This window comes from Chaetura pelagica, unplaced genomic scaffold, assembly GCF_000747805.2.
Source record: "Chaetura pelagica isolate M959 unplaced genomic scaffold, ChaPel_1.0 scaffold141, whole genome shotgun sequence".
In the NCBI taxonomy this organism is placed as follows: domain Eukaryota; kingdom Metazoa; phylum Chordata; class Aves; order Apodiformes; family Apodidae; genus Chaetura; species Chaetura pelagica.
Window position 1 is genome coordinate 1,507,093 of NW_009952059.1, and position 12,804 is coordinate 1,519,896.

General features: G+C 43.8%; 1 protein-coding gene across 1 annotated transcript in view; it reads left to right on the forward strand.

Moving 5' to 3' along the window:
* The first annotated feature begins 6,198 nt into the window (after positions 1-6,198).
* SOS2 (son of sevenless homolog 2 (Drosophila)) overlaps positions 6,199-12,804 on the forward strand; it is a 43,178-nt gene continuing 36,572 nt past the window's right edge. The window contains exons 1-2 of the mRNA XM_010004355.1: positions 6,199-6,225; positions 8,795-8,920. Of these exons, the coding sequence (XP_010002657.1) occupies positions 6,199-6,225; positions 8,795-8,920 (153 nt within the window). The remainder of the gene's footprint in view (positions 6,226-8,794; positions 8,921-12,804) is intronic.

Below are 12,804 nucleotides of genomic sequence, written 5' to 3' on the forward strand. Positions count from 1 at the left end.
AAAGTGTTGTTGGACGTGTATATATGTTGATTTAATTGCTCAAAAATGTTCTGGTGAGTTCTTAAAGAGTGCTTTCATTTTACAAATTTGTGCTTTCTTTTACAAATCCACTGGCCAATTAAAAATGTGGTTCTATAAAGAAGGCCTATATATTCAGTGCCTTTGTTCTTCCATTTCCCTGAATTAAATTCACAAGCATCTCATAGGTGTGATTGGTTTGGTTTTCTCCGTTCTCTAGAAACAGAGGCTGTGAAGCAGTCAGTGCTCACATTTCTGCAGGCACGACACGTGCTGGTGCAATCACGGTGCTGGGCACTAGGTGCATTTTCTGAAACTTCCACTGTTACTCTGGACTACTCATCACATTTCTAGAGCATGACTAAAGGGTTTCTTCTTAGGAGATGCTGCATGCAGAAACATAAAAGACCATTTTGAAGACTTTGTTGAAGTTTGGATCAGTTCAGGGCTTCTCCATATTTTAAAACATTTGGGAGGTAAAGTATAATGACTCTGCTCTTGTGGAGGTTGTGTGGGGAGGGTGAGAGCAGGGAATTTTCTTCGCTGCTCTGTCAAGGGCAGGTCACCTACATGTTTTCCGTTGCAGGATTAGGCCCCCTTGGGTTAGAATTATTTAAGGCATTATAGTGTCATTATAATGGGTTATTATTCATGCTAATTTAATTAGCATGCATTATTTAATGCATTAAAATTTCAACTGTCAAGTTGCTCCTGGTGCTGTTTTAAAATAGTAGTTATATTTAGTTCTGAAATCTATTAAGTCATATAGCTTCTAATACATATATTAGAGCCCTGAAGCCTGGACCTTTGCATAGTCACAGTTCCTACAGTCATAAATGCCTGTGTGACGTTCAGCTTGGGAGAATGGCAAATAAAGGAAGTGCTGGTGATAATTACATGTGAAGTATGTAGCCCTATACAAGTTTGAAGCACAGGTCCAGTTGTTGCCTCACAACTCCCTGCTCACAGCCAGAAGGTGGCTGGAGGTGTGGAAAGGAACAGCAAGTCCCTGTGAAGTGGACACTACCAGGCCTTCTGTAACAATGGTCTAGTTCCTCCAGTCCTTCTTTATCCCCAGTAGAGGGTGGGTATTGTTAGAGGTTGATTTTAATCCCTTGTAAGTAAGTAGACTGGGTTTGTTGTTCGGGGTTGTTGTTTTTTTTTTCCTTGTTTATAAATATTCACTACCTTAAATAATGTTTGGAAGTAAAGGGACTGGTCTTTTTACTTTAACCCTATTTTTTCACACTTCTGTTTTTTTTTCCCCCCAGCTGTTACACTGTTTAGCTTACATACAATCCCTGGAGTCTGCAGTAGCAAATGGCAATGGGAGTGAAACGAAGGTGGTTTTAAATGAGAGGCTTTTAAAAGTAGTGGGAAGGGTGTCATTTCATTTGGCAGCAGGAGCAGAAGAAACACTTCCTACCTGTGTTGTTAAAATGGAACGTGGAAATTAGCATTTGCCTTGGCTTGAAGGCTTGCCAGGAAGAAAAAAGCCAAAGGGAACTGTTTGGTGCTATGACCCACCTCACTCTTGTACCTTTATTCCCCCCACATGTGGTCACCTCACCCCCTTTGTGCTTGGTGTGAGCTGGGAGAGCTGGGCAGCTCCTGCTGCTCTTGTCTCATCTCACCATCCCCCATGTGGTGTTCTACTTGAGCCACATTACCTTTCCAGGGTTTCTTTGTCTCCTCTCCACCACCTCTCCTGGATTCTCACCTCTCTTACCCTCTGCACAGTGTAAGCATTATCTAATCTCCCCGGAGAAGCTGTTATTTGCTTTTATAATTACCTCCCCCATTCCCTCTCTGCCAGGCTGCTCAGATGAGCCCTGTGCTGCCATTCCCCGAGTTCAGTGGGTTAGTCATGTGGAAAAACGTGCCCAGGACAGCTTCTCCCTGTATTTATGGCCTCTTTGTACTCCTGACACTTCCCCTGCTTTTTAAATGTAATTTCAGTGGCTCTCTGGTTCACAAAGAAATTACTCTTCGTTGTTTCCAAATTTAAGATGTGGCCTTTTTTTTTCTTTTAAGAGTTATTTATATATATTTGCTTTTCACTATTTATTCTCATTGCATCTCCATGTCTGTTGATTCAAAATACTATCTCAAAGCCCTCTCTGCTCCAGGCTCTGCTGGCCTGTGTTGCTCATGAAATAACTTTTATTTTAAAATCTTCTAAAGACCTGATTGAAAAGTTACTGGTTTGTTGGAGTAATTCTGTCTACCCAAGTGAGCTGTTCTTCTTGGGAAAGGTGCGATGTAAAAAGTGGGAGCCTGTGGGTGCTTGGTTTGGAGTCTGGAGCAGCTCCTGGCTCAGGGACATGATGTGTTGAAGAGCTGAGGGAGAACTGGAAGCTGTTCTGTGGAAGTAAAGCATGTGCAGGGCAATCAGCGTACTGGTCATGCGTTTTCCTTCCATACCATAGGGCAGAGGTGGTGCCTGGCTCATTCAGGGTTTATCTTGATTTCAACAAGGCATTTTACATGGATGGAAACAATCCAAACATTTAATTTTCCATCAGTTTTTAAGATTAAAATACAAACATACACACATTTTGGTTTCTCCTCGACTGTACAAAAGGACACAATCGACTGGAGAACAGAATTTTTGTGTGTTAGGGTGAAAAAGCAGAGAGAAGGCTCCAGGGAGACCTTAGAGCCCCTTCCAGTGCCTGAAGGGGCTCCAGGAAAGCTGGGGAGGGGCTTTTCACCAGAGCAGTGACAGGACAAGGGTCACGGTTTTAAACCAAAAGAGGGGAGATTTACGTCAAACATCAGGGAGAAATTCTTCCCCATGAGGGCAGGAAGGCACTGAACAGGTTGCCCAGGGAGGTTGTTGATGCCCCATCCCTGGAGGTATTGAAGGGCAGGTTGGATCAGGCTTGTGCAGCCTGGTCTGGTGGGAGGTGTCCCTGCTCATGGCAGGGGGGTTGGAACCTGATGATCTTGACGGTCCCTTCCAACCTGAACCGTTCTGTGACTCTTGTCATGAGACACAAAATCTTAAATTTAGATGGGAGCAAGTGCAGCAGAAGTGGGGTTTGGTAGGGAAGTGCCAGGAGGAGAAGCTACCAGTCCTGCTAGTTATCAATGGTTTTTCTTTGTCTGCACCAAGCAGATGGAAAAAAAATAATATATATATATATATTTACACTTAAGTGGTGGTGTAAGATGACTGTTTAATCACCCCTGTGCACAGTCATTTTAACAGCCATGAGTGTTTTTGAGGTCTGACAGCTGGATGGATGATCTGCACCTGAGATGCCCTTTGTAGCTCAGTTGTTGTGTTATCAGAATACTTTGTTTTGCTCCTTGTGCACCAAATGCTTAGAATTGCAGTGGAGAAGCTAGAATGCTGTATGTAGAGAAATTTTCAAGTTCTGTTTTGCTTGAGAGACTACTTTGTATGTTTCCCCCATCACCATTTATTAGTTTGATATCAGAACAGTGGGCCCTCTAGAAACTGCAGTACTGGAAATAAAGTTAGTGCAGTTATTTTTAAAAAGTGAACAGTGCATTTTGTTTGGGATCTCTTCAAGTCTTTACATCTTTGTGGCTCTTTCCTAAATGCCTGTAATTGTGCTTGGAAATTGGGAATAGGGATACTGTCATTTTTCATTGAATTAGATCATGACAGGACTGTTACAGTTACTACAACTGGTTCCCCTCTTCCTCTGGAGCATCATCCAGATGGGGACTAAAAATGCCTGTGGAGCATTTGTCAGTGATATATTTTCATCCCCTTGAAAACAGAGCAAGGAAATACTGACAAGTGTCAGCAAGCTCATAACCAGCCTGTGATAGTAAATATTTAACTTTTATGTTCTAATTGTTTTGCTTGCTCCCAAATTGATGTGCTTTGTTCCTCAAGTAAACAAACAGCCTTGATCTGCTGATCTGCTATAACTGTTTTTATGAGGCAAGTAAAATATAAACGATTTCCAAGTTGAAATCAGTTGCTGTGGGAAAAGGAGAGTGAGTAATTTCTGATGCAGTTTACAAATTTAACATGCAATTACTGAGCTGTTGTGTTTGCAGAGTAAGCTTAGGAATGTTGTATTATCACATGAACAGATTCTGTGGTGGCTTTTTTTAAACCAGAAACTTCTTCTGAAATCTTGGGTAACATTGAAATGCTGTTTTCTGAAAACGTAGTTGTTTTGAATGTAAGTAGAGAAGTGAGATACTGTTTAGTCTTTCAGGAATATGAATTTCTATGTTTTTGGTGGTTTATGTTGTCTAAAGACTTGATGTGCAAGGGGGGGTTCCTGTTTTGTTGGTTTTTTTAATTAATAATCTCTTGTTTAGCCCATGTTCTTACTGTGGGACAGCTGGAGCTTTCCAGATGTGTTTTTACTCCCAAAATACATGTATTGTATAAAAAGATACTTAGGCAGTACAGCCAGATTGCTGGTTTGTCTCATTAGTACAGGCTTAAAAGAAGTTTGTTGCAGTTTTGACTCTGGTATTTTTTTTCCTCAGCGTTTTGTTGTTTCAGTTACAACCCTCTGACCATTTAGTTCTAAAAGCAAGATCAGTTTGTTTCTAGTCCTAATACTGTTTATCTCCTTGAAAATCTCATGTTAACAGACTTCTTCCCAGGGGCCTGTAAGGTCTATTAAAATCTCACTGAGAAGGAATTTTGAGCCTGACTTCATCTCTGCAGCTGCCTGCTTTCTCTAGAAGCTCTTGAGTCGTGTTGCAGGACCTGCCTTTTGGAAGAAACCAGAGGGAGGATCTCCATTTACGTTTAGGGGTTTTTCAGTCTCCTCTTGAGCCTGTGCAGATGCAGTTGAGCTCTCTGAGAACCCTGCCAAATCTGCTCAAGGCTACAGCCCTAGGAACAAAATGCCCCTGTGAAGCTGCCGTTGGATTTTCATCAAATATGCACATGTTGGAGGAGTGGAAAAGTAGGGAAAAGTACAGAAAAGGAGCAAGGGATGGAACAGTGTAGGAGCTCCCATCTGAAATAAAAGCATGTCCCCCAGAAAGGCCTTGAGGCCAAGTTGAAATGCCATGCTAACAGGACTCATTCCTGTCACTCAGGCACTCATTTCTGTTCCTTGCATCAGCTCATGAAGGGATAACCCTTTGTGAATGACACAGTAAAACATGGTTGGTCTGGCTAATCTTAATCTCCCTCTTTAGTAATTTCAAGCCTTCCTCTTGGGTTGCGTCAGAGATAAAACAGGTTAAAAAGTCTAGTTTATCTGACACCATCTGCTCAAAGTTCTTGCAGCAAAACTCTTGTTGGTTGGTGAAACAGGTTGTGGGTTTAAGTATTTTGACCCTGAAAGAAAACAGTTACAAGTCAGATCAAACTTGACCCCTGTGCTAGCTAAGGTGTTTTATTCCATGCAAGCTAATATAATTTGCTGAGATATTTTGAGTTGTTCAGCCTGGAGAAGAGAAGGCTCCTGGGAGGCCTTAGAGCACCTTACAGTGCCTGAAGGGGCTCCAGGAAAGCTGGGGAGGGACTTTGGACATGGGCTTGTAGTGAGAGGACAAGGGAGAAGGGTTTCAGACTGAAAGAGGGGAAATTGAGATGAGATCTGAGAAGGAAATTCTTCATTATGAGAGCGATGAGACCCTGACCCAGGTTGCCCAGAGAAGCTGTGGCTGCCCCATCCCTGGCAGTGTTGAAGGGCAGGTTGGATGGGGCTTGGAGCAACCTGGGCTGGTGGGAAGTGTCCCTGCCCATGCAGGGGGTGGGACTGGATGATGTTTAAGAGTTAGAGTATGTGTTCTCTCCTTGATACAGTGGCACCTGATTTGATCAGCTGGTGCATGGCTCTTAAAACTGCCTTTTGGTTTTGCTGTGAAAATCAGTGTCTTGCTATGAAATTTGTTCATTCTCAGTAATGGCATCAGCGTCAAAATAACTTCTCTTGAAGTGTGTGAGTACCTTTGGGACCTTTGTGTGATGCTACAGGCAGTATCATTTCAAGCGGAATCTGATTTCTGAATCCTCTGGGAGGAGTTGTCTCAAGCAAGAAATGTTGAGCTTTGTTGTTGGTTTCACTCTTTTGGAAGCAAAATTGACTCCATTGCTTGTGTTTGTTCGTTGTCTGGAGCTGGGATTCTCTGCCAGTGTTTGAAGAAGGCTGCCTGCTCCCCTGCTTTCCTCAGCCTTCTTAGATACCCACCTGCTCTTGAGAGAGCTGAGGAAGGTATGGCATGAGCTGGTTAGACCTGGGAACTGAAGTGAGTTACAGGGTGAAGTCATGTTCTTTGTGGCAGTGATGTCTGTTTTTAAAACCAGTGACCCATCTGAGAGGAGGGAAATGGCTGTGATCTGATGCAGTAGACTGATGTTCCTCACCTTCTCTTGCAGGGAGCACAGCTTCCCTTTCTCATCTTCTTGCAGCTCCTGTTCTTGTCATTTCTGTGGGGCATCTTTATGGGTTCATTGTAGGGGAAATATACTTTAATCTCATTTCCTAGTTAGCTAGCTAATGCTTTCACTGTAGTAGTGCTTGCAGATGAGATGCGTGGTGAGATCTTAACTCAGCACTTCCTGGCTTCCCATTGTTTTGTGAATTAAACTCACGTTCAGGAAGAACATGAAATGCACTGACTATTGTTGAAAATCTGCAGTCTTAAGTAAGTGTTTTCAAGGAGTGGTTTTGCTTTTCTTGAGGTTTGTTTGTTTCTTTCAGTACCACATGACTGTGCATACAGGTCAGCTGTTGCAACAGTTATAGGAAGTGGAGAGATGCAGAAGACTAAGTGATACTTGCAGGGCTGCACAGAAACTCTGCAGTGGAACTGGACAGCTGGATTAGAAGCAGAATGTGTATTCCCTTCTATCTTAGTCCAGCTGCCTTAGTGAAGTGTTTCTTCTCCCATGCTTTTTGAGGAAGGATGCCAGTGCAGAATGAAACGCTAGAAATGTGAGTGTCTCTCCCTGGGTATCACACAGGAGGCCCCATGGTTGGCAGTCACTCTTCACCACCACTGTGTAATTCCTTAATTATAAACTCTGATATCATCAGGACCAGTATATGTTTTCACCTTTTCAGCGTGTGTTGCCCTTCCCACTCCCCTGAGACATGGGGATTCCCATAATTGCTACACAAGGTCCCTGTCTGTGCTCCCCTATCTATGAGCAGTGCATTGCTAGACTTTTCCCTCCAGGTCATCATCTCTGCTTCTAAGATGTTGAAGCCTTATGGCAGCAGCCCCTTCTGGTGTTCCCCTCCACGGATCTTCGCATTTTCTCCTGACCTGGCTCTTCCTCTCATGTGGAGGTGTGGGGCAAAGCACAGCCCAGTTCCCCCAGTTTTTTCAGGCTGTGGCACAACAGGAGGTGGAGCAGCGGTTCCTTGTAGTGGCTCCAGCCCCTGAGTTGCTCTGCCCACCATCCTCTGCAGCAGGCTGGGCAGGAAGCCAGCCAGACACCTTACTTCCTTGTTGGTCTTGTTTTTGCACAGCTCACAAAAGCCTCCAGGGCTGCAAATTGAGTGCCTCCAAGGTATTGCTATGAAATTATTAGTTACTTAATTTGGTGGAAGCCCTCAGAGCCCCCCACTGTTGGTGGACTCATCCATGGTCTTTGGAGGGAGGAGCTGCCTGTGTTTCAGAGGATCAGAATTGACCCAAAAATGTTCTTGTCTTCCCCTGAGAAACTACTGATCCATCTGTCTTGTGTTTGAAACCACGTACTAAATGCCAATGTAAGTATGTAAGATGACTTTTTTGAGGTGATTAACATATTGTGTGTATGGAGAGAATAGGGAATTTCCCTGGATTTTATTACTTACAAAACTTTTGACTATGGTTTAAGATCTAGTGAGTGCCTTCCTGATTGAGAACCTGCCAGGGAAAACTGCATGTATGGACTGACTCTTAAGTGCTGCTTTTTTAACGTGTTTTTTGTTTTTTGTTTGTTTTTTTTTTAAGGTGAGGTTGTTGTTTGGTTTGGGGGAAGTTTTAGTAGGGAAACAGCCATGTTGGACCAGTGTGAGTCAGTTGTGGCCCTTTAGCTTGTGTAGGCACATGCTGAGGTTGCCTTGGCAATGAAAGCTGTGATGAATCTTCATGAGGAGAGATAAAAGGCATTGTCCTGCTTGCATCAGAGGTAGGTAGAAGTCAGCTTTTCTCCCAGTGCATTTTCTGGGGAGAAGCAACCCAAGGGGGACATCTTTGTATTTTGACTTGGACTTTTCCTTAGATCTCACTCTCTGGTGTGTTTCACATCTCTGTCTCTCTCTCATGCCTCAGACAGCATTTCATGTCCTAGTTGGTTTTCTGGATCCAAGGCACCTCAAAGTGTTGTTCCAGCCCTCCTCTAGTATTGTGGCCATGGTTCTTTATTGCCACGGGTTTTTAACAGTGCATTCATTCATCCTGCCACACTGGTTAGTTCTCTTACCCTGATGTCCTTTCTTTTTAAATCTTTTCCTCTGGTGGGTCCATGCTCCTTTCCTCACAGTGGTAGGTCAGTAACACAACTGGATGTTACTCATTCTGTGGATGAATAACTGCAGAATTACCCACCTTGATTGTTTTCATTGCTTCGTTTGCAGAAATCTGCCTTGGCTTGAAGTTTTTTCTTCACCAGAAAGGCTAAACACTTAGTTTATAATTAAACAGACACCAGCTTTGTAGGAGGACAAATTGCCATCTTAACTACATAGGAAAACTTGTGGGAAATTACTGGAAATGTGCAAATTTGCAGCACTACGGAGCTGCTCTGCTTTTCTACTAATTCTTCCATCTGCACAGCTTTAATTTGGAACAAAACCCTAATTCTTCTAATTCTTTTGGACAGGTGCAGCAACAGGTTCACCCAAACCTTTCAGCAAAAGAAGATTCCCTCTATTACATTGAAGAGTTAATACTTCAGCTGCTAAACAAACTGTGTATTGCTCAGCCACGGACTGTCCAAGATGTAGAGGTAAGAGTAAACACTGGAAAACCAAGTGCTTGCTTGCAGAATCCCAAAGATGAACTCAGATGTTTTGAGCAGGTTGAAGTTTAAGAAGGGTGATTCTGGAGAGCAAAGCTTGTTAATGCTTAAAGAACACGTAACATTCAGATTGCACAAAGCAAGCTTAACTGGAAACTTATTTTCCTAGCCAGGGCTTGAGAATAGAACTAGTAGGAATTTTTTCTTTCAGCATTATTTTTATAAATGCAGATTGCTTGGAAGGATTTTCTGCTGCTCAAATCCACCTTGGACTTAAGAATGTAAGGGTGGTGCAAGTTTTGTTACTCTTTGACATAAATATACAGGAAAAAAAAGTAAATACTGGAATGAAAGCTCACTGTTGTTAGGTCTGGATTGTGCAGCTGTGGGAATAGAGTTGTATGTTCCTGGAACTTTATTGAACTCACTGAGGAGCCTGTATTATTGCAGCTGTCTGCTTTTGTGTCATCAGTTACAACGTGAGGGCTTTAATGGAGTGTGCTTCAGGAGCCAGTCTAGAGGGAGAAAGTGCTTTCATGTAGCTTGGACCCATTATAGCTGTGTAGAGTATTAATCTGACATCAATCTATATGGCTAGGATTTTCAGCCTAAACCAAATGAAGTTCTCATCCAATACTCTCTCTGTGTGTCATGGAAATTAAATAGTTATCTATATATTTACAAAATAATTGCCTGAAGGGTTTTAGTTTTGTGTTTGATATAACAATCACCTTTTATTCAGCACTGAGTTAATTCATGTATTATTAATTTTTGGTTTATGATTAATGTATTTTTAATATTGATGCATAAAGATTATAGTACGACTAAATAAAAGCCAAATTTAATAGTCCCTTAGTAGCTCACAGAAGTGTTACTACTTTGAGTTGGGATTTGAACTTTAGATGTGGAGCTGACAAATTCCATGCTCTTTTTCCAGTTCCCTGCTGATCAAACCCTTCAGCACACAGGGCAGTTTGAGATAGCACTGATTGTTCTAAGCACCAAGTCCTTGGTTTTCTGCTTCTGAGTCATGAGATAAAATTACCCTGTGTCACAAATCAATTAAGAATTTCAGTAGTTAAATGTGTGCTCCACAAGTCACCATGTGCAGAACTGCAGGCAGCTCTTTGAGCTGGGGTTACAAATCTCACAGCAAAGACTAAATCCTGTGTATTGGATTTTAAATATAGTTGGCATTTTAAAGCTGTGAATAGTAAAACTTTGTTGCACTTGGCAATGTCACAGTTATTTAATTTAAAAACACAGAGTGGTAACTACATGGTGGTAACAGGTTCCCCAAAACGTTGTTGTTCTGTAGATGAATAAATTCAGACTTCCAGAGCAGGGGAACTAGCATTCAGTTTTGTGTTGTGGGTTGTTGGTGTGATTGCATTGCCAGCAGGCATCCAGCATCCACTAATGAAGGCTTTTGGCTCTGCTCCTCAGCTGCTTTTAGCTGCTAAGAAAAAACATGAGAGCTGTGATCTCTAAAGTTTATCATGCAGATATTTACATAACAGCCTGGAGTTAATGGAACTGTTTGTGCTTAATATTATACTCAAGTATTTACAAGACCAATGTCTAAAAATCTCGAATTCTGAAGGTTTTATAAATAGAAAAAGCCTTCCAAATTGTCCCCAAAAAAACACTGGGAACCAATAAATCTAGGCACAGAAGGGGTGTGTTACTCCTGAGGTGCAGAGTTGGGTTGAAGGACAGTTGAATGCCACATTTACCTCCATTTTGCCAGTGATCTCCTGGTAGAATCTCAAGGGAAGTTGATGTCAGTGAACCAGCCCAGAGCTTTGGGCTGCTGTCCAAGAGGAAAGGTCACCGTGTGTTTACCTGGCACAGGGGAGCTGATGCAGAAAGCTGAGCCTTCAGTGGCCACAGGCACATATTTAAAAGCTGCCTCTAAGATGATCTCTGGCCTCCTGTTAAATTTCAGAGTATGTGCAAAAATCAAAGGCAGACATGGGTTTCAACCTTTATTCTCAGCTTGTATATAAAGTTCTCTAAGAGTTAATACTCATACAGGCCTTATCGTGGCCCAGGTTACAGGTCCAAAGCAAAGGTCAGGAATGGCAGCATGCCTGCTTGGGAATGCCAAGTGGAGTAAGGGCAGGGCAGTGGGCCCTGATCACTGCTCCCCCCTCAGCTGTCTGGCTTAAAAAAACCTGTTTTCCCCAAAGTTACTTGCTCAGTCATCAGAGTTCAGCTCAGACTCCTCCTCACAGCGTTGACTTCAGCAGCTCCCAGGGGCTGCAGCAGGAAGCCTGGAGACCTTCATGGCAATCAAGGTTGGGGTCTTGCACATGTTTAGGTGGGGGCTGCTGAAGTGGGGGGCTGCTGCCCAAAGCAGCTTTCTGGTGGGGTCACCTCACCTGTTCCTGTAGCACCTATTGAAATGTGAATCTATATAAAAGTGGCCTGATCCTACCTACAGTTGACTGTGGTGTTGGGGCTGCAAGCTTCAGGCACTGTGCCTGCCTGTGCAGCAGGGAAGATGCTCCTGCCTGGGCTGCTGGGGTCCAAAGTGTTGCAGCCAGCCTTGCTCATGAATCACAGCCCTGCCCCTTTTAGAAGATTCTCGTGGTTCCTTGTCTCTCTGTCCTGCCAGGCTCACCATTTATGTCGTGGTTTAGGCCCAACACGACAACAAAGAACCCCCCCCGTGGCTGCTCACTCAACTCAACCCCCCACACACACACTCTGGGATGAGGAGGACAAAGCTCATGGGTTGAGACGAAGGACAAGGAGGGTTCTTCACTGATTAAGGCAGAACAGACTGAATTTGGGGAAAAAATAATAATTTAATTTCACACTAATCAAACACACCCAGAGCAGGGCTTGCACATGTTACCCCACCCCTCCCTTCTTCCCGGGCCCAAATCACTTTGTTCCCGGTTTCTCTCCCTCCTTCCCCCCAGCGGCACAGGGGATGGGGATGGGGTTTAGAGTCAGTTCACAGGCTGGTGGCTCCTGCTGCTCCTTCCTCCTCAGGAAGAAGGATTCCTCACAGTCCTGCCCTGCTTCCCCACGGGGTCCCTCCCATGGCAGAGTCCTCCACCAACCTCTCCTCCATGAGTCCTTCCCATCAGCTCTGGAGCTGTTCCAGCCTGGGCTTCCCACAGTCACAGGTGCTCCGGGAACAAACTTCCCTGGCCCGAGGGCTTCCAAAGCTGCATAATCAGAGTCCAGGCAGCAAATCCTCTGGCCACAAAATCCAAGCCCAGTGGCCAAGTTCACCCTTCCTGGTGTCTTCAGGGAATGTTCCACTGCGTTCCTCCATGAGTGCAGGGCACAGCTGCCATCTCCCCATGGACTGCAGGGAAACTTCTGCTTGGGCACCTTCTTCCCCTTCTTCCTCACCAACCACCAGCAGCTCAGCTCACCTCCTCCTGCACAGCTCTTCTCCCCCAAGTGCTTCTCTGCTCAGGTGTTATAGCAGTTCTTTTGTCCCTCTCATGCCTCCTTGGCTGGTTTTGGAGCAGGGGGAGCTTCTCAGCTTCTTACTGGAGCCACTCCTGGGGCCCTTCCCCTGCTACCAAAAAACCCACCAAACCAGAACAGAAGATACTGCACTTGTTTTACATTTCTGCCAAAAACTTGATCTGATGTAGAGCAAGATACACTTTTTGTGAAATAGGAACAATATCAACTTATTTATTTTCATTTAGACTGTAAACTGTTTAGTACTTCCCAATGTTGTTTATATTTGGGGCTCATGGTCTCAGCTGAGGTTTCTTGAAGGCTGCTCTTGTGATGTAAAGATCCTAGAGCAGGAGTTATTTGAGGAGGTTTGAAGAAGTTGTTCTTGGGATCATTGAAAAGAGTGGAGTTGGTAATAAGGAGAGAACAGTTAGGGAAAT